The 22,650-nt window shown below is 41.5% G+C and overlaps 5 protein-coding genes and 1 non-coding gene across 11 annotated transcripts in view; 2 read left to right on the plus strand and 4 right to left on the minus strand.

Moving 5' to 3' along the window:
- Positions 1-60: 60 nt before the first annotated feature.
- dynlt1b (dynein light chain Tctex-type 1b) lies at positions 61-1,651 on the minus strand. The gene is made up of 5 exons (XM_076756503.1): positions 1,614-1,651; positions 1,404-1,445; positions 963-1,086; positions 782-859; positions 61-448 (listed from the first exon to the last, which is right to left on the minus strand). The coding sequence occupies exons 1-5, from the start codon at positions 1,638-1,640 to the stop codon at positions 378-380; spliced, it is 342 nt and encodes a 113-aa protein (XP_076612618.1). The 5' UTR covers positions 1,641-1,651; the 3' UTR covers positions 61-377.
- A 1,981-nt stretch (positions 1,652-3,632) lies between these two features.
- On the plus strand, positions 3,633-3,823 carry LOC143337036 (U2 spliceosomal RNA). The gene has a single exon (XR_013078691.1). It is a non-coding gene; the product is annotated as a U2 spliceosomal RNA (small nuclear RNA).
- A 392-nt stretch (positions 3,824-4,215) lies between these two features.
- On the minus strand, positions 4,216-5,293 carry gtf2h5 (general transcription factor IIH, polypeptide 5). Its single transcript, XM_076756513.1, has 3 exons — positions 5,243-5,293; positions 4,769-4,852; positions 4,216-4,578 (listed from the first exon to the last, which is right to left on the minus strand). Exons 2-3 carry the CDS (start codon positions 4,801-4,803, stop codon positions 4,398-4,400), a joined length of 216 nt encoding a protein of 71 aa, XP_076612628.1. The 5' UTR covers positions 4,804-4,852; positions 5,243-5,293; the 3' UTR covers positions 4,216-4,397.
- Positions 5,294-5,835: 542 nt separating this feature from the next.
- serac1 (serine active site containing 1) lies at positions 5,836-12,459 on the minus strand. 6 transcript variants are annotated; one of them, XM_076756848.1, is made up of 18 exons: positions 12,400-12,453; positions 11,656-11,756; positions 11,492-11,528; positions 11,257-11,399; positions 10,667-10,756; positions 10,205-10,240; positions 9,890-10,021; positions 9,678-9,799; positions 9,309-9,437; positions 9,037-9,150; positions 8,593-8,755; positions 8,167-8,317; positions 7,924-8,065; positions 7,668-7,768; positions 7,373-7,470; positions 7,019-7,201; positions 6,780-6,923; positions 5,836-6,670 (listed from the first exon to the last, which is right to left on the minus strand). In XM_076756848.1, exons 2-18 carry the CDS (start codon positions 11,747-11,749, stop codon positions 6,534-6,536), a joined length of 2,016 nt encoding a protein of 671 aa, XP_076612963.1. In that variant the 5' UTR covers positions 11,750-11,756; positions 12,400-12,453; the 3' UTR covers positions 5,836-6,533. The 6 variants fall into 6 exon arrangements, with proteins under 6 accessions (XP_076612963.1, XP_076612965.1, XP_076612964.1 ...); XM_076756850.1 differs by having other exon boundaries at positions 12,405-12,428; XM_076756849.1 differs by having other exon boundaries at positions 12,312-12,422.
- Positions 12,460-12,813: 354 nt separating this feature from the next.
- On the minus strand, positions 12,814-15,537 carry myct1a (myc target 1a). Its single transcript, XM_076756477.1, has 2 exons — positions 15,206-15,537; positions 12,814-14,222 (listed from the first exon to the last, which is right to left on the minus strand). Exons 1-2 carry the CDS (start codon positions 15,258-15,260, stop codon positions 13,675-13,677), a joined length of 603 nt encoding a protein of 200 aa, XP_076612592.1. The 5' UTR covers positions 15,261-15,537; the 3' UTR covers positions 12,814-13,674.
- Positions 15,538-19,571: 4,034 nt separating this feature from the next.
- Positions 19,572-22,650, plus strand: part of syne1a (spectrin repeat containing, nuclear envelope 1a) — a 121,869-nt gene continuing 118,790 nt past the window's right edge. Inside the window, exon 1 of the mRNA XM_076755671.1 lies at positions 19,572-19,942. Within this exon, the coding sequence (XP_076611786.1) occupies positions 19,876-19,942 (67 nt within the window). The 5' untranslated portion in view covers positions 19,572-19,875. The remainder of the gene's footprint in view (positions 19,943-22,650) is intronic.

A 22,650-nucleotide genomic window follows, 5' to 3' on the forward strand; every position in this document is an offset into this window, starting at 1 on the left:
CTTTACATCACTCTGTTTTCCTCTGAATGGACAGCAGTCTCAAAGTTGTAAATGCTTTGACATAAATGTACAGTTTTGAGTCATTTAGTGTGAATGTAGCGTATGATTGTTTAAGGTGGTCAAATGAGGTTGTTGTGGGTCCTAATATGTTGGAAGTTCTTGTAATTTTGTTGCTGTTAGATAAAAGCTGTACATGTAGCACTCTGTCATGTCACATGTAAATAAAGCAAATTATATACAGCATAGTGTTGTTTAAATCAATTGCACTTAATTGAAAAAATATGTTTATTCAAATAAAGCAAAAATTACCAACCATAACATGCTGGTTCTCAAAATATCGCATTAATTTCAAACCCTTTAGGTACATTACAGTTGGTTCAGATGGCCAGCCCAAAAACACTGACGATGCAGTACATGGACTTGTTCTCCCATCTCACCGCACAGCTTCCTGTTGGGTGTAATGCAGAATAAGTTCAGTGACAGTACCACCCTTACATTTACATGTTATGTCAGTGACCATTTTCTTTTAGCTGACCACTCAAAAGCTCAACTGAAGCATTTTTAAGACAGCTTCTTGGTTCAAGAGCGCACAGAATAGAAAAATTTACTTATCAAATTAACATCCCTACCGCTTGGCCCTTGCTCTGCATGCCCATTTACAACATTGTAATGCAAATTTTGTTAGTTGAAAACACAACTTGAGAGAAACCCCTCATCCAGTGCATTCTAGATTCTAGATCTCATTTAAAATCTGCTGATATGAAGAAAACAGGTCTTTTACCATCTGTAGAATTGTCCCAGAAGCATGTGCTGGCTGTTTGCAGACCTGCTCCATTTTTCTGCATGATGATACAGGTTACTGTCAGAAAACACAAACAGATATCTTTTAATACTAACCTCAGAGCCAAATAACCATTACGCTATTATTTTCCTTAATTTCACTGAAGCAGCAGTGCATATACCAATATATTTGAATGGCTTTCCCAGTTTGCTGAGTTGACTGAGGCACTGCTCCACTACACTGGTGGTCCACTGGTTCACTCTGCTGTGCTGGTAGGTATTTCCGCCTATGGCTGCTTCCACTGACTGCAAAGCCAATTTAAGCAGTGTTCACACGAGAACTGATCAACACATAAAATCACATCCATACCTTTTGATAGCCTTGATAAACTGATACTGTTACTGACTTAGTATATGTTAGAAATCTAGACTTTTTAATAGGCATCACTTAGGTCAACTTAATGATATAAATTCTTTCGACTGCAGAAATGAACGGTGCCTAGCAACCGTTAGCGTCGTTAGCAACCAAAGGCTCACTAAACATAGTTGGTAACTCGCGGTGAGCAGTTAAAATGTAAACTATGTGGATAAACCGAAAAGCACTGAAATTGTCTTTTGCTTACCTCTTTTATTATTTTACTCACTTCCTCAACGGCGAACACGGTCTGTTTGAGAAACATAACAGTGCCGTTTAAACTCACGTGGCTGTTCGCCTTCTAACTTTCTGGACAAATATTACTTTCATGTCAGTTACAGTTTATAATTTTCTGCGTATTTACTGTTCTAGGCTATAAAAACACATGCAGTAACTAGTTAAAAATGATTAAACCTACCTCCTCGTCCGTTTGATACTCTTCCATGGCTACTGCTTCCGATGTCACGAGAACAACTTTTCCACGGAACATAACTTCCGGTTGCCTACTTCAGAATAAAGTGTCCTTACGAAACTACAGGACTCGGGGCCCGAGTGAACATTTCTTGGAGGAGCAGCGAAATAACTCAGCGAAAAAAGCCTCACTCACCGCTCGGCCAAACGATGCTGTAAGTGAACTACGCGTGCTGATGGTAAGCTGTTGTTCACCAAATTCTCCTGACAAAACGTGTACAATCATAATACAATAACTAGTTACGCAGTAAGTGATCCATTAGGTTAACATTTCATCCGTAAAACACCCAAAATAAAATACCGGGGGTATTTTATAAATTGACTGCCTTTTGTAAAACAGAGAGAAGCGAGCCATTTTCCTTGACATATGTTGTATTTTTATGGAAGAAAACACCCAGAGTCACCAAATTTGCCATTTACGAATTTGCATGTGATTAAGTAACTGATTAACCATTGAGTTGTAGTCATATAAAGACATAACAACAAGACTAAAAAATGCGAGAGAAACTATTTATTGGGAGCCGAACAGTGTAGCTTTCTACTTTGTGTTCGCTGTCCCATTTGGACCAAAACGTTCAATAAGGAAGCCTGTTTGGCACTTCAGCATTTCTCACACATTGATTGCGCTGCAGCATCCGCATGTACTCTTTAACAGCAGTGGCTCGGATTAAATTTGTAACTGTTATGATTTCAAAAGCATTTATCAGGGAAACGATCTCCCCCTGCTGGTAATTTGTAATAACACTGACTTTACGTAACACTGACTCAGGTTTCGCGCCCGGTGACTCTCGGAAAATCACCATTGCCCTCGGTCTAGATAACAGTTTTAGGTAGGTTCATGCTTTGATAAACCAGCTCTTTTAAGATAGTGCTATGTTTATGAGCGTTGTAGCGTTTGCGTGTCGTTACAATGTTTCAGCTAATGTTCCCATTATACTGCTCACGTAACCGCCATGCTAGGCTAACTGATATGCTAATGTTAAAGTTTTCAGATGAGGCTCAGCTAACTGATATGCTAATGTTAAAGTTGTCAGATGAGGCTCAGCTAACTGATATAAGTCCTTAGTTGTTAAGTTAAATGTGGGGTGTTGGGGTTCTCCCGAAATGCAGTGGGCTTTTTGATGGTTGCTGCATCAGGTAGTCTACTTTCACAGCTAAAAACATTTGATATCAGATACCAATTGAACGGCTGCTTAAAACGTTTGACTTAGTCATGTGTACATTTTTGCTTATAAACCTATACATATAAGACATTACAACTTTTATTTTGAAAAATAAATAATACAGGAAGTTGAAACGGTTCTGTTGCTATCTTAATGTATTGTGACGGTCCTGAGGATGGCCATATATTGATGGCTTCATTGTAGAGTACTGTACTGTGATATTTGTATAGATTTTACATGTGCGCAGATTGTTGCTAACGTTGAATTGCTAATATTGAAATGTGGAGAAAACTAAGTATATGGCTCTCATTTGGGCGGTTGACTTTTTAGGCCTGAGTGTGGTTCCCTTCATAGTTTCCTCCACCAGAGGGAGACAGAGCCCAATTTATCTTTGTAAAGCACCAGTGAAACCATATACATTTTATTAATTTTTATCCATACAACGCAATTCCATTGTGATATATAGTTTTACTTAATGTCAATCACACAATTTAACCGAACAGACAAATAATTCTACCGCCACTTAAGATTTAATTTGGATTTTGACATTGTCCTTCGTTGTGATGGCTTATTGGGCAGAAGCATGTCATGTGACCAGAAATAGTCTTAATCTGTATTCACGATCATCCTGTTCCGTGACTAAAATGTGCAATCTAATGTGATTTTGGGTGCCGGTTACTCATAAAAGGTCAAATTACACCGTTACATTGTTTTGTTCTGTTTTAAGTTATGAAAATTATCTTCAACCATAAGTGAGAGTCATAGTACAGAGAATCACTCTCCCATTCCTCGAAGAATACGGTATCGCTTCTCGGCCTTTTGGCTAAGATCAAGTGTAGTATCTGTTCTTATCAGTTTAATATCTGATACGTCCCCTACCCGGGGACCATATATTAAATTGATTTTTGGAACAGGGAGATGGAATAGGGGCTTGCTCCGTCCACTCCACGCATCGACCTGGTATTGCAGTATCTCCAGGAACGGTGCACCCCCCTCTAAATGTTGAACGTAAAAGATATTACTACGCAACGGTAATACGCTTTCTGTAAGTTGTATGGGTTTATAAACTTACATGTGTGGAGTCTAAGAGTTTTACGGACTATGAAGCGACAAGGCGGTTTTAAAGATACTGTATATCGAAGCAAACGTTAGTAAATTTGGAATATGTATTTAGTGTTTCTAAAGTTCTGGGTTAGGCTCTGTTCTGACAAAATGGCGACTTTCCTTGTAGCTCTTTGTTTTGGTTCTCTGATTTTGTTCATCAACGCCATAAAATTGATAAGGAGATGCCAAAAGGATGATTCAAATCAGCAATTTTCAACGAAGATGACGAAAGAAACAGTGAAACATGCTCAATAAATTTCATAACCCACACAGTGCGAAGACAACAGAAAATAAGCCAACGCACTTTATTTTTTACTCAAAGCTTTTTGTATGTATCAACAACAAAAAAACGCAATTGCTCAGTTTCAGTCTGCAGTTACAACATTGCACACCATTTTCATTTTAAGAGAAACACTATAACAGCCCAAAGTCAAGTCAGACAAAAGTTCTTTGAAATAGTTGGGTTATTTCTGCGTAATTGGGAATGAATTCTGGTCCATTAGCTCGCCAACTCTCTCCTGCAGAGTGTGAACCACCTCTGCCAGGATGAAGAGGTGTGTGTCGTCAAGGTCCTTGAGGATGAACTTCTTTCCCAGAGCCATTTTTTCATCCAGATAGAGGAGGAACTGTTTCATGGCAGGATCACTGGTCCAGTGAGCGGAGGGGAGCAAAGGGGAAACACGTTATAAGTTATTACATTCTGAAAAAAAGTTGCGGAATGATGTGTTTAGGTAGTACATTTCATCATAGGAGTTTTTGTGTGGCAGCATCATTTTCATCAGAAATATTTCATCTAGAAATGAATATGTCAAGGCAGATTTACAGTTTTCCTCACCATTCAACAAGGACACCTTTGTGTACGTTGACCATGTCGACAGGTGCAGAGAAATCGGCAGCCGATGCGAATAATGCTCAAACCCTGAAGCACAACAAACAAGATGTGACTTAAATGAACGCTTGAGTAGCTAACGTCGCAGTAAGTAAACTCCTAAACCAAAAATCGAAAAGTTCTGCATGTTTGGGTCTCGGTCTTTCATTGAAACAGTACTTTTAGCATACGACAACGTCAACGTTAGAAAACACAAGAGCATTTAATTAACGTCAGCGGTAAAAACACGACTGCTGGCATTTGATTTGCACCTGGTTAGCTTGTTAGCGCTGAAGTCAGTTGAAAAGTAGCTAGATAATTATCACCCCGGGGATATTTTACTAAATACTACGATTTTCAAGGATCGAAGAGTCCGCGCTCCCGACAAGTATTTACATATCTGGCCACGTTCAAGTCAAGAAGAGACGGACTTTCACTCACCTGATAGCTGCGGTTGTTTCCTATGCTAACGTTTTGAAGCATTGTGGGAACACGTACGGTGTGAACGAAGGGACAATCTTCATCAGGACAAAACTGCGCACGTGTAAAAGAGTATGCGATGGCATCGTGAGTGATTTTTATGGATCCCCTCTGGTTGGAGAAAGATGCCCGGTTGTATTTTAGTGTCCTTTGAAACCAGTCATTATAAAGTTACGCTGTATTTATGTGAATTAAATGTACATCATCACATTGATGCAGAAATTAATTGAGTCATTATTACTGTGGAGCTTTGCAATGTTTCCCCCAATAGTCTAATACACCCAGAGAGGGTGTTTTAACGGATATATACTACTGTATGGCAACATCTGACAGTTAACAGATTTATGTTGTCAGTTTGTGGTCATATTGTTTAACCTTAGGAGAATGTACTGGTTATTTTTGCAGTTTTGTGACACTGACAAGAAAAGCACAACACTGTGTATTTTAAATCACTGTAGTATGAATATCATTTTAAAAAAAAAGTTTAAGAACTCAGTGGGATCTGCATTGCAACGTAGGTTTGAAATGAAAATGATGCAGTGCATAGACAAGTCAAATAAAGCCTCCAACTTTTATTCATTCTCTGCAGTGATAGTAGCCTTTTGGACTACAAACATGGAGATTCAAAAGCAATCGCTCGATTGAATGCTAGTCCTATACAAAATTATCATTAATACAGGTCCATTTGAGGTACGGTTCAGGAAGAAATCAGTTTTGGCAAACAATATGACAGTCATACTGTATTTGGAATAAAATACATAAATAGAAAAATAAAATCATAAATCATCACTCTGGTCAAAAATACTGAGGAGCATGAATCGCAATGGTGTCAGTGCATGTTAAAGTAAATACAGTATGAGCATCATGTGCCATATGTTAAGCCGGTAAGTCTAAGATGAAATGGAAAAACAAAACGCAGAATACATTTTTAAGATCTGAACTTGCATCTATAAAAATTCAAGTGATCTTTAAAATTCATCTGAATTACGAGTGAGAGAGACTAATGTAGGAGGATGACTGGGAGAACAACATCACACCCAGATTTGTTTGATCACAATTAACAACTCTTCACAGAAATCAATGTGTAGATACATTTAATTTCCCTAATAACACTATTATCACATTGGTGGTTGTTAATGTAAACGTACAATAAGAGGTGGTTATGCTTCCATTTGGTTTTCGGTGACAGTGCTTTTCCACATTTCAAGTAAACAGCAGGTCGCATCGGTGTGTTTGTGTTCATATATTTCAGTCAGTGACTGATGTAGCTCTGCAGTGCTTCCTGGATGAACTGGAGACTGCGCTTGTACAGAAATGAGTCCTTCTTCTCTGGCTTGCAGATGCTGAGATGATCTACATCTACCTCAATGAGCTCCCCGATGCCAAGATCTGAAATCAAACCAGAGCAGGCTCAAGGTAAGAGATAAAGGAACAAGATTACAGACACATAGCTTTCAAGATCTACGCTATTTTTGCAATTCCCATGAGTGTTACATACTTGCTGACTGTGTTGGTACCACTAGTATCTTGATCATGGGACCAATGTTAGTTGGCAGTGTCTCTGCAAAGCTCAGCACCTTGATTTCCTTTTCTTTGGCCATGTTCAGAAAGTTCTCATTCAGGTTTCGCAGTGCTGGTGAGTCTTAAAAGACACAGACAACAAGTCACAGTAGGTACTGAACAGTTTCTGTGAAACACAAACAGTCTTGGGTGTCAGAATTCATTAAACTCACTTACCTTTACAAAGTTCTCTGACTTCTATAGAGGGAAAGAGGAGATATCTGACATTGACAGAGTACTCTGCCATAAAGGTGCCATGGTGAGGAACACTATAGAACATAATGCCCTTGGTGTTCTCTAACAGTCCGTGCATATCTGGGTCCTCTGCGGCATCCAGCAGCATTTTCTTCACAAGCAATCCTGATGGAGAAATCAAGTACAAGAGGATCCAGACAGACATTGAGCGCAGCTTTCAAATAAGAGAAATAAAATCGCATGTAGGTAAATGTGTGGAACAAGTCCAAGCCGTCTGTTCAAGGGATATGAGTAATAATCTAACATGCTTGTGGAAGGAAAGTTTTGACAAAATACCTCCCATACTGTGGGCTACCCAGACCACAGGCCTCTCTCCAACTCCTGCCAGCTTTAACTTCTTTAGCAGCTCTTGACTTCTGTAGGCCAAGGATTTCCTGAATCGACAAAAGCAACAAATGAATCAACAGTTCGCCGATTGAGAGTCACACTGGAACATTTAGGATAATAAAACATTTAATTTCACTAAGAATGGTATCTTATTTAGCTTTACAGATCAAATATCATTTTCCTGTACTTGCACAACCCCACAATAGTTAAGAGTTAAACACCAGGGGGCACGTGGATTCCTCACCTCTGATTCTCAGCAGGACACTTGGCCATCCAATCACTGAGGTGACTGTCATACTCCACTGATAGCACTCTCAGATTTGGACAGTCAGCAGCCAACCATGACTGTCAATAAAAGAGGACACAGCAACAAAGATGAACAACAAGAAATGACTAATCCATAGTTGATTTCATTTCATTGCAGGAATAAAACATGGAAAGACACTTGATGGTGATCCACAATACTCCACAGAAGAGGAAGGATTATGTGGATTCTTCACCTTTGGCCAGCACTCCGTGTAGTCGTCTGTGCTTTCTGCCCCCCTTGCTTCCTCTAACATCACCCGGTCCTTCTGTCTCCACGTTTTGAAAGCAGCCCCAAGAATCCCATGGATGAAGAGCACGTCTGCTTTGATTGGCTGGCTGGAAATTGTCAAAGATAGGTGTTGATTTACACATAGAATAAAGTGAAACAAATCTAATCTAAAAAAAAAATGTCTAAATAGAATGAATTGTTTTCCTACTTGCCACGTGTTTGTGGGTGGAGGATATAGACGCCGTCTGGGTATTTCTCTACCACTGCCTCCCTGTCCAGGTTGGCCAGAGCGCGGGCTGCATGAGACGCCTGCATGACATGAGGAGACTGAATCATCTCAGCCAGGACAGATACCCAGCCTGAAGATAAGGATATGGGTGAGGGAGAAAGGGCAAAAAGGATTGGATTCATTATAATCAGCTCAGTTTTCAGTTAATACAGTTGAGGCAGAAAGTATTAAAAACAGAAAATAAACACCAACATACAAACAAATGTGTAAAAGTATAAATACTGTGAAGCACCTCTGGTGGTGACAACATAAAAACAGTTGACATTTGACTAATAATGTCTGTGTGTTATCTGTTAATGAAACAGGCACATAAAAAATCAGGCTGCAGATCTTGTTTTTGCTTACCAGACTGGGCTATGGCCTGGTGAATGCTCTCGTTGAGTGCCAAATTTCCTATGATACGAACAATGTTTCTCTGAATCTTCAGGGAGTCTCTGCGGAGCTGATAAACCCTCTGGAGGAGCTGCAGCCCTCCGTTGGCAACTATGTGGTCACAATGGCTCTGGACCTGCAAACAAGATGTGTTTCAGTAAGTTCAGAACATTTATTCACCAGACCTGGGAGCCCTCCCATTTTTCCTGGAATTCTCCCGTATTTTACACACCTCTCCCGCTGTCCTCCCTTTTAAATGTTTTCCTGTAGGTCAGTGCAAGTATCTCCCCAAATGGGAGAAAGCTAACGTCGGTCAAATCGTGCATTTTGGAAAATATGCCACATGAATTTCAGTGTATCACACGGAGGGAAAAGCCAAGACCAGACCATGATGAGATGTGTAATGGTCATCATTACCTTTGAGTGCTGTACCAGTGCCTGTAGGCAGAAGGATTCCACCTTCTCAGAGGGAACAGAAGTGAGGCTCTGGGCGTAAGGTAGCCCATCACCTCCAAAACACCACAGACCGCCCTACAACACAGGAGAGCATTTGCATTAGTAAGAGGATTTAAAGATCTGAATCTTCAATATTTTTGAACAAAGCATTGTTCTCCTGACAATCTGTGTCAATCTGTGGCAAGACTGTCTGCAGAGGTGCATGCGTGAGTCCATCTTTCAGTCTCAATTACCCGTTGTGCTGCCAAGGACTGGGTGCTCTCTCTGAGGGCCAGTGATGTGAAGTACTGAACACATTTGTCCACCTCAGACTGAGGCAGAGACCCCAGCAGCTGCCTCAGTCCGTCCTCTGCTGACAAACCCTGTGAAGAAGTGAACACATCTTAGTTATCATCTAATATGCTTGTTACATATCCCATATAATTCGTCCAACAAGACACAATATCACAAATCTGATGCCTTGAGAAAACTAAGAAATACACAACAATCTAAACATGTAGAGCCTATTTAGTGTAGAAATTAAATCTGTGGATGAGTGTGGTTTGCTAGTAATAGAGAAATAGAGGTGTTCCATATAATAGATTTTCTAAAGAGCTGCTTACATCGTCCAGGTCAGGCAGTGCAGGTGCGCGCAGGAAGAATCGAAGGTCTACCTGAGGAGTCCGGGCGAGGCCCACTGCTGTTCGCTGGTCTATAACCTGGGCAGCTGTCTGGTACTGGTAGTCTGTGTTATTGACAACAGGTATGAATCCACCCCATTTCACTTTTTTATTTACTGTAATCCTTAGATTTGAGATTTTTTGGTGTGTTTTACCATGCCAGTGGTGATTTTGTGCAAGTTCCTGCACAGCCTGTAGTCTGATGGCTTTATTGGCCGACTGTGTCCTCTTTAGTAAGACCCATAATGCCACTTCATGTGGGTCTGCATCAACATGGCTAAAGTGCTCTGAGACATACAAATAAAGAACAAACTAATTGGTTGAATGTTTACAGAACAAAATGGATAAAGGGTGCTAAAAATACTCATAAAGACACTCTGGAATTGAATTCAAACTGCATCTACCACGACTAACCACTGGTATCTACAGTACCACTTTCAGATTACGGCTACAGCTACAAAGTTACAAACCTTGTGGCTTCAAAACTTGGGTCATCAATTTGGCAGCTATTAATTGTTAAGTAAGAAGTTCATTCATTAGATGTCTTACGAGAATATAATTTCATTAAAAAGATGTCATATTTCTATTAAACAGTCTGTGCATTTCTGTTAAGTAATGAGTGACTCAACAGAGTTAATATGAAGGTGAACAAAACAGTTAGTAATGTGTATCACAGCCAACTGCACAGTATACACATGAATGCCCAAACTATGTGACATTCATAACAGGATGTGCATGTACAAGGCAGGTGTTTCCTTTGGCCAAAAAATGACTGAGGAACTGTAGTTTTCTGAGTATTGTCAAGTATTTGTGCTTCTTTTAGCAACAACTTGTGCTTTCCAATCTTAAAAAGACGAGCTGTACTATCACTTCACACTGTGCACTTAAAGTGTGATTTTTAGGCAAACCGATGACAACTTTTAGTCTCTTACCATCTAGTGATTGCAGCAAAAGCTTGGAAGATACTTCCAGAAACCGCCTTGCTGCTTTATGAAGCTCCCTCCTTGCTTTGTGTGTGAGCCCTGGAAAAGATGCAGTGTGTCAAAAAATGACTATGGACCTGGAAAATCTGAATTTGATTTCTATAAAAACCCTACCAAGACAACAGAGGCCATTTAGTAATGGTTGCTGGGTGATGTCTCAGTATAGGTAGGTAGGTGGGGTAATTGTTTCCATTAAGTAAGTGACCCTTGACCAGTGGAAGTGAGATCAGTCAACAGACAGACCCAAAGGTGCAGACAGGAAAGATAGAGAGGGGAAGGAAGGAAAGACACTACTTTTAACTGATGTCACTGGGCACCTGGACATGGCAGACTCAGTACAACTTTGTGCTCACATGAGAAAGAAATAAAGCCACTCTGTATATTTTCCAGATGCCAGCTGGTCTGGGAAGTAGGGTAATTTCCAAAAACAGTACATGTAAACTAAAACAAATACCCAAAGTGTCATACTCAGTTTTGTCAGGTGTTTAAAACGGGACACATAATTGTCCACTTTGGTCAAGGTGAAGGACATTCAGTACCTGCAGCAAGGTTTTCCTTCTCATCTGAGGGAGTGGCTCTCAGATAGATGTAAGACTTGTACTTCTCCTTAAGAATTGCACGAGTGTCAATGGTCACAGCCTTGTCCAAGGCCTCCACTTCATAAGTGATAAAAAGACAGCCCCTATACAAATGTAATCGATAAGCTGTGGATGCAATCAAAATTTGGCCATTTAAGTCAAGGATTAAAATCTGTATGTAATTACTGTAACTTACCCCAAGACAACTGCACCAGTTACTTTAGCAAACTTCCCTAAATTCCAACAGAAAAAGACTCTACATTAGACAGTTTGAAGCTCGAAAGCATCATTGTTGAATCCATGTATTTAGAGCACTTGGATCTGTGAGACTGCTGACAAAAAGCGGCGTACACGACTTACTTAAATCTTTCCACTGAAGCACCTTTTTCACTCCAGGCGGCCCAGCTGTGCTTAGCCTCCGACAGCGGATCAAACGTAGGGCTGCAACAGACATCCTCCGCCTGCACACCCCCAGTACAATGAGCTAATCAGACCACCAAAGTCATTTATTCCAACCAAAGCTAGCCTCACACTAAATTTGCATATCAGAGTCAGGCGTGTGACCAGTGGCACTTTTGCTAAAGCTAACTTCATATAATTAAAGCACGTATATGATTGCCCAGGGATGCTGCTCTTATGAAAACACAAGCGACAGTATCAGCAGTTAACGTTTAAATAACTGACAATAAGTAAGCGTCATGTCAACTAACTAACTGGCTGACTGAGCATCAAATCGCCCCTAAGTCCTCCAGCTAACGTAAGCTAACTTTGCTGCAATGGACTTAGAATAACTAACTTAGTCTTACGTCGAACCAGCTGTTACAGCCACCTTTGTCTTCCCCCATCATTCACCTTTATGTTACGCTAAAGCAAGCCAAGGTGTCCCAACATTAGCATGAACATAAACACAGCTGAACGGTAACAGCGAGTCAAGCTAAATTATTAGCTAACAAGCTTACTGAAGCTTTTGGCTAACGTTTAGAGCTGACTTTCTAAATAAGATACCGGCTGACTACCTCACAAAACTTTTTGTGCGGGTCCAGTTTTATTGTCAAACCTTGACATTACCTTATTTGTCGGCTGACAAGTTTTAAAAGGACTCACGTTACCACAACGATCTCCGCTGCCGCAGCTCCCGGTGTTCTTCATAAACACAACGAAAATGTGTCTCACAAATAATACGTCATCCACTGCGGCTCGCGCGAGCTGATTGATTGGCACGAGGTTTTTGTTTGTGGTGTTAAACTATAGATTGCGGTCTCTTTGGTGTTAAAACGTCGCAGTGCAGACCACTGTCTCAAACTTGTGTAAGCAAATTTGTCTAACACAGTCAACAACGAAGGAACTCTGGAAACTTCTCTAAGGTAGTATTTATTTGGATGACTGCTGCATTGGGTTGCAATATCTTACAGGTGTCCATGTTATTATGTCCACGTGGTGTGTTGCCTCATCTAAGGTGGGGGCAGTGTTTTGCTTGTGCTAAAGCTTTTTATGGAAAACTCTGTTGTCGTGCTTTTGAGTCTTGCTTTTATTGCATTAACTTACAGGCAAAGTTCAGTAAATTACATTAAAATAGAAAAACTCACAAAAATGCCCACTTTTCTGTATCCCCCCCTCTCTTGTGCTCACACACACTGCACATCCATACACACACAGACACACCAAATTACTTTGAATGCCACGTACACCCAAAATACCACAGCTCTGTTTAAAAAAAAAAAAAAAAAAAAAAAAAAAGCGAGGCAGCAGTTGAATCATCAAATGAGTTTAAAACTGTCTTCACCAAGTCTTGCATCAATATGTCAATGAAACTTCTACAGTTTATTAATCACAGGTTAACACACAAACACTCGCCTTCCTTTGGGGTAAACACACAATAATTCTCTCTGTGGAATACTTATTGGATGATCAGCGGGGACAAAGGAGAAGTCTTGCCTTGCAGCATAAATGCCCAGTCACCAGTATGTATTTGGAGGTTTTTGCCTTGTGTTAATTAAACAGAGTCTGTGCAAATGTACATAAGTGTCAATCACCACAAAATATAGACTGCTAAGCAGAAGAACTTCTGGTCATAAGCAGCCATTACCACATTGCAGTGTCAGATAACTTTTTTTTTAAAAATTCGCATCCATATTGAATGATCAAAGGCAAGTACGCTTGTGTCAACGCCAGATATATGCAAACAAACCAAAAGACATACAAAACTGATTTCAGAGTGTTATTGCATTGAGCAGGGCACACAATTGACCTTGATGTCCGTGTTTGCTCCACTCAGCCCCACTTGGTCATATAATTCATTACAGCTTCAGTCCAATGTCATTTGTACATCCATTCACAACTCTGGGCTCATTAAGAGTCAGCCTGGTGCTCTCGCTCCTCTCAGGTGCGTGTTTCCTGATAAGCTCTAATAATGCTCTCATAAGCTGGAGGTGGGGTCTGTGTAGCATGGAGTCCCCTCAGGCCATTATTCCCCCAAAATGACTCGGGTCTGGGTTGGGTGGCAGCTGGCTGGCCTGCTGTTTGAGATGATCCGGTCGACATGGTCAGAGTCGGTGTACGAGGCAGCGTAGTCTGGCTCCCTTGCTCTGCCTCCCTCGCAATTTGGCTGCACTGGAGGAGAGGGTGGAAGGTGGAGGCCCTGAAACTGGATTTGTGGCCCAGCGGGTCGAGGTGATCTGGGGATGAAGTCTGACGGTGGAAGCTGAAAGCAGCGCTGACTAAACTGTTGTTGCTGCGCCGGTCATAGCTGCTGTTGCGGTTAAAGCCCGGACGGTTGCGGGAAGACGTGCGTGATTGGCGAGGAGGGCGGCGGGTGATGCTGGCAGAGCCTGCTCTACGCCGGGACATCCAGGTCAACATCACGTAAACCAGAGCCCCTAAGACCAGGCCCACCGCCATGGACACACAGAAGGCTATGATCAGAGGGACTGTGAAGAGAGAAACACATATCAAAACAGATATTTTATGATCTGTGCTTCAGGTTGCATTTTTTCTGAAATCTTCGCGAACATCCTCCAAATTCTTGGTTTCTACATGATTTATATTTTATCTCTTCCATCCTGTTTACTTATTTACTCTTCAGGTTCACTGTGAGGGACAAAAGTTTAATGGTATTTATGTTCATGCAATGCATCTAAACACACTTTTCCCTGAATAACGTTTTGCATTTATGTCTTTTGCAATCATCACCTGGCAATGGAAGGAATTTTTATCAGAACCTGTCCCTTTAAAAAGATTACCAAAACCATCTGTTTGTAACACATGGAGGATTGCCAGCAGTGTCTTTTAAGATGGTTTCCCTTAACATAATAATAACAGGCTTTCCTTTCTCATGTTTACGAGAACAAGATTTTGGGGACAACAAACTGATGGCGTTCCATTCCCGCAGAAGAGGCACTGACTTTTTGCTCATTGCTTCTTTGCCTTGAAAGCAGCTTTGCCAAAATAAGTCTGCTTGAGAGAAGAGAGAGAATGCAGAGGCTAAGACAAATCCCTTTGGACTGCTGCCAGGGAAAACAAATCAATTTCCTTTCAATACAGTTAAGCGTTAAAAAGCCTGAACGTTCTTTGCTACCGGCCCATATTTCCACAGCAGGATTTTTTCTCTAAGTTTGGGAAAAGGGAAATGAGAGACTGGTCAAAAGTCATCTGGAAATGACATTTGGGAAAACCGAGGAAAAAAACTAAGAAAACACGTCTGTGCATTTAAGATCTGGAGCGAGTACTCGTAAAAAATGGAGAAAGGCTCTTTCAGTATCCTAAATTGTGGGATAAAAAAAGGAATCAGGGCCACATATTGTGTCGATTCCGGAGGCGATTAAAGCTTGAATTCCTTAGAGAACAGCGGTGCCAATCAGAGACCACATGAAAAAGAGCAGCGATAAGAGAAGGGAAGTTAGAAACAACTCACCAGCGTCAAAAGACTGAAGTATTTCCAGAAAGAGATTTGTGTTGTTCTCAGCCATGACTTTGTTCTGTCAGAAGAGACGAAGACAGACTGATACTCAGTCCAGTCTGTCTCTTGCTGTCTCTTCTTTTCCCTTCTCCTTCAGTCAATTCTTGCCTGTCTCTCTCTTCTTCTGATGGGTTTTCCTGTCTCTCTGCCTCCCCTCTTTCCTGTCCTCTCACTTTCTCCCTCTCTCGTCCCTCGCTCACTTTCCCTGTCAGTACGTCTGTCTCCCTCAGAGGGAGACTCAGCCCTGGTGGCTAACTCTGGCAGTCGTCTTGTTTATGGAAGCGGAAAACTACGCTGTCACATTTCCTGCTTTTCTGCTTGAAATTAGCAACAGGAGTGGCTTATCTATCCAGGACAGAGATCCTGGTGGTGGGTAGGGGGGGGGGGACGGGGTGTTGCTATAATCACTTCCTCCCTCATCATTTCCTTCAGGTTGATTAATGTGAAACAGTGTCACACCAGCGCCGTAAGACTCAGTACTTCTGCTTTTACCATAGGAAAGTCCACCACACTCACCAATATTTTTGTTCCTTTCAGAAATGATAAATATTTCTGTCTCTCTCTCTTATTTTTCCCCTCCACCACAGAGACCACAGGCGACAGTTGTGCCATAAGCTGCACCAGCAGCTACAGCTCTGGGTCTGAAATGTGTGTTGAAGGCAAAACCACAGCAGGAATTGATGGTGGCAATGATGTAAGTGCTTTCAATATTCAGCCGTAATGATGCAAATTAAAATTATACTGCTCTGGTGTATTTTTAAACTGACTATAAGAATGTGGATATGTTCTGATTTTCAGCGTCTTTGTTAGCACGCTCAGTCTTTCCACAGTGTCTGCCAGGTCAGCAGTGCCTGCGTTGGACGTCTGGTCCTCTCTTAGTTGGAGAGGTTCATAAAAAAAAAAACTTGTGCTGTATGATAAGCAGCACAGCACCGGTATTTTTTACTTTTTGGTTTGTTTTTTCTGCCCATGACAAATCAGGACACAGTGAGTAAAACCAAACTCTTCATGCTACTCATTCTCGATCCGACAGTCAGCATTGTTTTAATCCTCTCCAAGGCAAATCTGCAAGGTCATCAATCCAGTCAGGGGGAAGGATGTGAGTAGCCATATTGGTATGTATCTAATGTAGATCAGCCCGTTTGCACCATCAGCTTTGGATTTTGCTTTGCAGAGTTGCCCATAAACCATCCTTCACCTTGCACCCGAACTCAGCATTAATCAAACCAGCCTGTTAATCCTGTTCAGTAAGATGAAAAAGATTTCGATTTTCAGACAAAATCTTTGTGAGTCTATTATGCTAAGAAGTTCACAACCTTCAGAGAAAATAGCCCAAAGCTTGAACTTCCTTTAATTGTTGGCTCTGCTGTAAAATCTGTCCAAAATAACCAACAAACACCCATAACACTGTGTGAAATAGTGTGTGTGGCCGCCGTGTTCTGCTCTGGCATTATTGGATTAGAAAGGGTCATTCTGCTCATAGGTGGAGACATTCTTTGAAGTTCATAGCTTAAGTTCATGGCTTTTTCAAAATGTCAGCCGGGGGAAATTACAGTGTGCTGTCCTTAATGTCTTAGTAAAGACTTTATGTTTCTGTAAGGACTTATTGCTGTGGTTTAAAAATCATACACAACAGTGAGGGGTTTCTAAATATCAAAATTTAATGAAGCAATACCTTTTCAATCTCCTGAACCGTAGCTTTTATCAATACAACTCTCCAGGATAACACTCATATATAAACTAAGATGTTGGTGGAGGGAGGAAGTGATTTGTTAAATGTTTTTTTTTTCCTTCTACATATTCATTAATACCACTGCTCAGTAATATCTGGATGCAGAGAGGCTGAATTGGTCAGAAATCAAATGCCCAACCACCAGCGACTGTCTGCCCTGTGTGTCCCTTCTGTTCCTTCTTTGACCAGTAGATGGCGTAATACTCCAGGGTAACTTCTCAGCACATCTCATCATGCCTCTAAAGAGCAGCTCCACTCCCACCCTGTCCATTAAACATGCAGACTAGGCTCTTTTACATAGTCCACGTGAAAAAACCTCTGGGTCAACCTGAAATAATGTGAGCAAAGGAAACATATGTAACATGAAAACTCTTCTTAATGTGTAATACTGTGAGTTAGCTTGGTTAAACATACTGATTACTGTATATTTTGAGAAGAAAATCACACAATTTGATATTGCCTACATTGTGCAGCATGAGATTTGCAAAAATATGTTTTCCTGTAGAAAACAGTGAAAAAGGGTTGCAGGTTAAATCCACATCCTTTTGATGTTTTTTAACCTCGGTATGAAATAGAGTTGCAGAACAGCATTTCCCTCTTTGGCATTATGTTGATTTTGACATGTGGGTGGACAACAAACTTTCTAATGAGATTTTAGAAAAGTGCTGACTATGTATGAGGGAGATTACCACGCTGGCGGTCTTGGTCCCGGCTCTCTGCCTGTGCAATGATTAGATAAGAGAAACGGACTTTAACAGGCAAAGGTTTGGCCACTGTAGGAAGATTTCCTATTGACCCTTGTGCGTTGTCTCTGCTCTGTACTACAGCACTGTCCGCTCCGTCTTTTGCTGAATCTGTTTGGTCCTGAGGGGCTCCGGACGGTAGAGGTCACCCCGAGCTGAGCTGCGTAAAAATGTAGGAATCAGCAGTCCGTCTCTGCTGCAGAGGAGCCGGCCAGTCCAACCAAATCCCACTGTATCGCCCTGGGAAGTCAAACGGTGCTCCCGGTTTTGCCATCTTGGTTGGCTGTGTAATCTGGATGGATCATATTTTTTTGCCCTCTATACAACACATTTTGGTCATTTTATTAACAATATGGAGAAACCTGGGTAGAGAATTGATTTGGTGGTGATCTTCCCCAGTAACACCCAGTAAAAACAGTTGCCTGGTTTTGGGAATGAGGAGTTTTTCATGTTCAACAATTCCTGTGTGTAAATAATCACCCCTCCCCCCACATCATTTTGGCTAAGAGTGTTTTTTTTCCCCAGTAAACATCATGTTTGCTCAGTCACTGTAGACAAATGGTGCCCAGCAGAGCTTCAAAAGAGAGCCTAGACAATACAGAGATGTAAAAATCTGGACTCCCTGTGGAAAGCCGCCCTGTTGTCCTGCTCATTCACACCCATAAAATCACCCGCATTTACCTGCTCCCAGCGCCACCAACTCATTAACACAAAGCCATTCCATAAATTAATCTCTGAAGCAGATTACACAACGCTGTCATCACATCAGATTGAATTCAACATGCACTGAATCTGTGCATTTATCCAATCCGATTCATACGCCAAAAGGATCTGCGATCAATTAATCATTTCTCATCTTTTAGATTTTTCATGCCCCCTCTTCGATCTCTCGCTTTATTGAATGAGGCTTCGGCCAGAGCAGTGTAGCTCCTCTTTCAGCTCCTCTAAGAGCTCTCCTGAGATGATGATGAAAGGACTTGTCTAATGGGATTACACATCGCGATAAGTGCTCAGAGCCTAGTGGCTCCTCACACCTCCCCCCTGCATTTCAAAGGGTGGCACTGATCTGCTGGGCAGTAGCTTATCTTGGATATAGTTTTGGGGAGATGTTTTATTGGCAGGGGTGTGTTTTGATTGATTGTCTACTTGTATTACCTGTGTCACTGATTGTCTTTCCAGCTGCAGTAGGTCAGACTGAAAATATGAGATAAATTCTGAAGCTGCTCAATAAGCAGTGAATAATGGAGAAATCCATAGTTTGCTCTGAGAACAGGCAGGGTGATTTCACTCAAGTACAGGGACAATTTCTTTTCAGCTAGATGCCTTACATCCAACTAAAAGTGTTATTTTTTTTTTTACTTTATTCCCAAATACTTCATCAGTTTAGTGCATTAATTATGTCATTTCTGTGTTCATGACCCCAAATTCAGCATATTTTTACTGTTCTAATACTTCAGGTAATAAAAAGAAAATGACTGTAATAAGAAAAGGGCATTAATCCATCAAGATATATGTTTGCTTGGAAGAGATTTAATTGTTTGTGTTTGTAGGAACCTTTTAATTTCAATTACATTTTAGGGTGGATTTTACCTTAATATACTTCAAATGCATGCTTTCAAAATCATCAAGTACGTCATGTGTTGTTGTCATAATAGGCGAGGTTTTGCCACAGCTAATTCTCCTCTTCCCTTGTTGTGTCACTTTCTCACTTCGCCGGCAAACACACACACACACATCTCTTGCAGCGGAACCAGTAGGCATGAGAAGATAACCTGGCACGCTATTGGTCCCTTTTGATTGGACAGCAGGTGGCAGTGCATGCAGACCAGGAAGCTGTCCTGTCTGCAGAAGTGAAAGGCTCAGGCGAGGCGAGCATACACATACACTATACACATACAGAATGCACTTACATCATCGTCATCAGGGGAGGGGCTTCACAGAGTGTGAGGATTGCAGACTGCTACTGCAACAGGGATGACTTGAAAGGAGAAACACAGCAACATGGACACGCTTCAGTCTTAATAGCCTGCAGTCGGTGTGAAAACACAGAAGTACGGCAGCCCAGTCTTAGTCCTGATCACAGCATGAGAGCCTTGCCAGGGTGACGCGCAGGAGTTGGGACGTGACTTTGGTTGCCTCAGGACAGCGGCATGGCATCACCCAGGCACTATGGACACTCTTCTCGGGATATAACCAATGTGATGCAGAAGCTGCAAGGTAGGCTTAAGATGCGTACTCACTCACACTGCTCCACCTTGGTTTGCAGCGTTTTTAGAGGTGACCTAGTGCTCAGCATGACACAGCAAAACAGTGTGAGCTGACTGCTGCTCTAAAAATGTCATGCACCTTTTCCTTTCTACTCATGACCCTGTAAGTCTTATCTGTGTCGGAATTCAAGTCCATATGGCTTAATATGTGTGGCATGGGCAAGGACAGAACTGAATATGCTGGGATATGCAGTGTCACAGTCTGCAGTATTCAGGCTCACTGGAATGTTTGCGGTTATAATCAGTTATGTTTTGTCTGACATTCAGTTGCTGTCAGTGCTGTAGTTTGCTTTACTTCTGAGGAGGGTTTTCCTCAGGATTGAGAACAGAAGTGTAGATGCATGTAGCTGTTAGCGTGTTCGTAGGCACATGCAGCGTGACAGATTTAATGCCATAAAAATGAGGGGCTTTTTTTTTTTGTCAGAAAGAAAAAAACAGAGCAAATGAGATTAGATGAGCCAGTGTGTGAGGAATTGCATTGTGCTTGTATCTATTTACTGTCCATGTTTATGTGTATGCATGTTTGCTATGTGTGTGTGCATGCTTGAATGTGCAGTACAGTATGTGTGTGTGTCCATATGTATTTCTGTATGTGGATAGACAGGGAAGCAGACAATAGCAAAGCTAATCCCCAGAGAAGCTGACATGATGAAGTCTGTTCCTCCCTCTTAACTCTGCTCTGCTCTGGCTGCAGGTCCATCATATTCTCAGCCTGCTGTACAAATAATACAACTCTGGCATAAATTACATCCATGATGTTTATTCTTTTTAATCTTTGGCACATTAAAATCAGTAATTCTGGCTTTCTTATCTCATCTCACCTCTGCTCTAACTTTTCTTTTATTTGTATACAGTATTTGCTGCAGATATCTGCATTTATTCAGTCTTTCCCCCCAAAGTCAAATAATGTGAGCGTGCAATTTTTGCTCTGTAGCTATTTCACAACCCTCCACCGTAAAAACAGTGGTCTTCTATGGCAAAACCGGCCATTGCTGACAGGATCAGATTGATGACACTCGCAAAGTAGCAGGAAAGTCAGGTGACACCAGAGCTGAGATCCAATATGGCAGCTCCCTGTGTGGCTTCTGAGGTGGCAGTTTCTGTGAAAGCTGAGAACAGCATCACCAGCCACGTGGCTCCTCTGCATCACTGTGTGCAGGTGTGGGAGCACACTTTGAATCCCGATTGTACTCCGATTGATCTAATTTTAGAAGCTTCCCCTTGAGTCGTCTGCCCGGTGCTGCAAGGACAGATTGATGTATTGATTCATATTCTGTGAGAAATAGACATTTTATCCCATTGAATCGGTGTACGATTGTTCCATTATTTATGTAGAATGACACAATTCACTTCTCACAAGGAGGCATCCCTGTTTTAGGAAACTGCATAACAACACTAAAAATGTTGCTGTTTCCTTGTATCTGTGCCATTAGGTAGTCCACTGCTTGTCGCTGCATTCATTCAACACTATGAGGCTATGTGCTGTAAATAATACAGTTTTGTCCCATGTGTGGCTTGTTCCAAAAATACTCTTCTGAGTGTGTCCTGTGGTTAGGGGGGTGACTACACCACCTGATGGCTGATAAAACCTTTATCTAATTACACAAAACAGTCCTTTTACCAGCAGCTGCCTCATTGTTGATGTCCTGTGGCATGTAAGCATTTCAGATAAGACAGGTCCTGTCCTCGCTGCTGGATGCACTGAGCGTCTGTGGCAACAATGCTGCTTTAACACAGCCACATTTGCACTAACCACAGAGACACATAGACAATGTTAATGGCTACTGAAGTACATGCAGTGTCTTTTGAATGTAGTCTGGAGTAGAGATATACTGTAAGTCTGCGTGTGAATGGTACACACGAATCACTCTTTGTGCTATATATGTCCTCTGAGTGCATGATCACATTAGCTTATTTACAGGGGGGACATGGAGTCTAATTTGATTGGACATTTTGTTTGATGTGCTCTGGTTGCCGTCCATCTCCTGGGAGACGAGAGCTGGACCTGTGATGATATCATCAAGACGTTTTGTAAGAATCAAAGAAGAACACTTATGTTTTCATTAGACTGAACATAAAACGACTCATAGCATAAGTAGAACGTAGCGTCAGCGTGCGTTCCTGCTCTTTGGTATCATACGTTGTTTCTATAGGCGGCTACAAGCTTGTTCCCAATAGACAGCTCTAAATGTAATCAGTGTTGCCTTTGTTCAGGGTAGCTTGCTTTTCATTTTTCAAGGTTGCACTGATTGTCTCTCCAGTGGTATAATTGTTCAGAAATGTGTTATATTAATGAAATGTTTTGGGGGGGGAAACTTGGGAAAAGTGTCTTACCTCCTTGAGAGTCAAATGTAGGTACTGTAATACCATTTGTGTGTCTTTAAAGCCTGATTCGATTAATGTATTCCTCCTCTCAAGAGAGGACAGTCTTGTCAAATTAGCCACGTTCCACAAATCACCAGATACCATGAAATGTACTATACTCCCTTCAGGCTCATTTTGGAAGCTGTTAGTAACCACTCAGTGCAACATCAAAACAATCCAAAGTTTCGCCCCAGTTCTGGGTCTGTGTTTTTCTCCTTTCAACCACCTCTTTTGGTGTACCTCTCTCTGTCGCAGTGAAAAAACAGCAATTAGTGACACCATATGGCAGAGAAA

The sequence above is a fragment of the Chaetodon auriga genome, chromosome 18 (genome assembly GCF_051107435.1).
Source record: "Chaetodon auriga isolate fChaAug3 chromosome 18, fChaAug3.hap1, whole genome shotgun sequence".
Classification (NCBI taxonomy): Eukaryota; Metazoa; Chordata; class Actinopteri; order Chaetodontiformes; family Chaetodontidae; genus Chaetodon; species Chaetodon auriga.

What these genes read in the sequence shown, in the direction of transcription:
- dynlt1b (XM_076756503.1), bottom strand. Translation starts at nt 1,640, where the DNA reads ATGGAAGAGTATCAAACGGACGAGGAG. An exon ending in AAAGCCATTCAAATATATTG is followed by an intron (nt 860 to 962) that starts GTATATGCACTG and finishes GTTTTCTGACAG; the next exon opens with TAACCTGTATCATCATGCAG. An exon ending in CTGGGACAATTCTACAGATG is followed by an intron (nt 449 to 781) that starts GTAAAAGACCTG and finishes TACACCCAACAG; the next exon opens with GAAGCTGTGCGGTGAGATGG.
- serac1 (XM_076756848.1), bottom strand. Translation starts at nt 11,749, where the DNA reads ATGTCTGTTGCAGCCCTACGTTTGATCCGCTGTCGGAGGCTAAGCACA. An exon ending in ACAAAATCACCACTGGCATG is followed by an intron (nt 9,800 to 9,889) that starts GTAAAACACACC and finishes TCAATAACACAG; the next exon opens with ACTACCAGTACCAGACAGCT. An exon ending in CACTGGTACAGCACTCAAAG is followed by an intron (nt 8,756 to 9,036) that starts GTAATGATGACC and finishes TCTTGTTTGCAG; the next exon opens with GTCCAGAGCCATTGTGACCA.
- gtf2h5 (XM_076756513.1), bottom strand. Translation starts at nt 4,803, where the DNA reads ATGGTCAACGTACACAAAGGTGTCCTTGTTGAATG. An exon ending in AAAGGTGTCCTTGTTGAATG is followed by an intron (nt 4,579 to 4,768) that starts GTGAGGAAAACT and finishes TCACTGGACCAG; the next exon opens with TGATCCTGCCATGAAACAGT.
- myct1a (XM_076756477.1), bottom strand. Translation starts at nt 15,260, where the DNA reads ATGGCTGAGAACAACACAAATCTCTTTCTGGAAATACTTCAGTCTTTT. An exon ending in ACTTCAGTCTTTTGACGCTG is followed by an intron (nt 14,223 to 15,205) that starts GTGAGTTGTTTC and finishes CTCTCTTCACAG; the next exon opens with TCCCTCTGATCATAGCCTTC.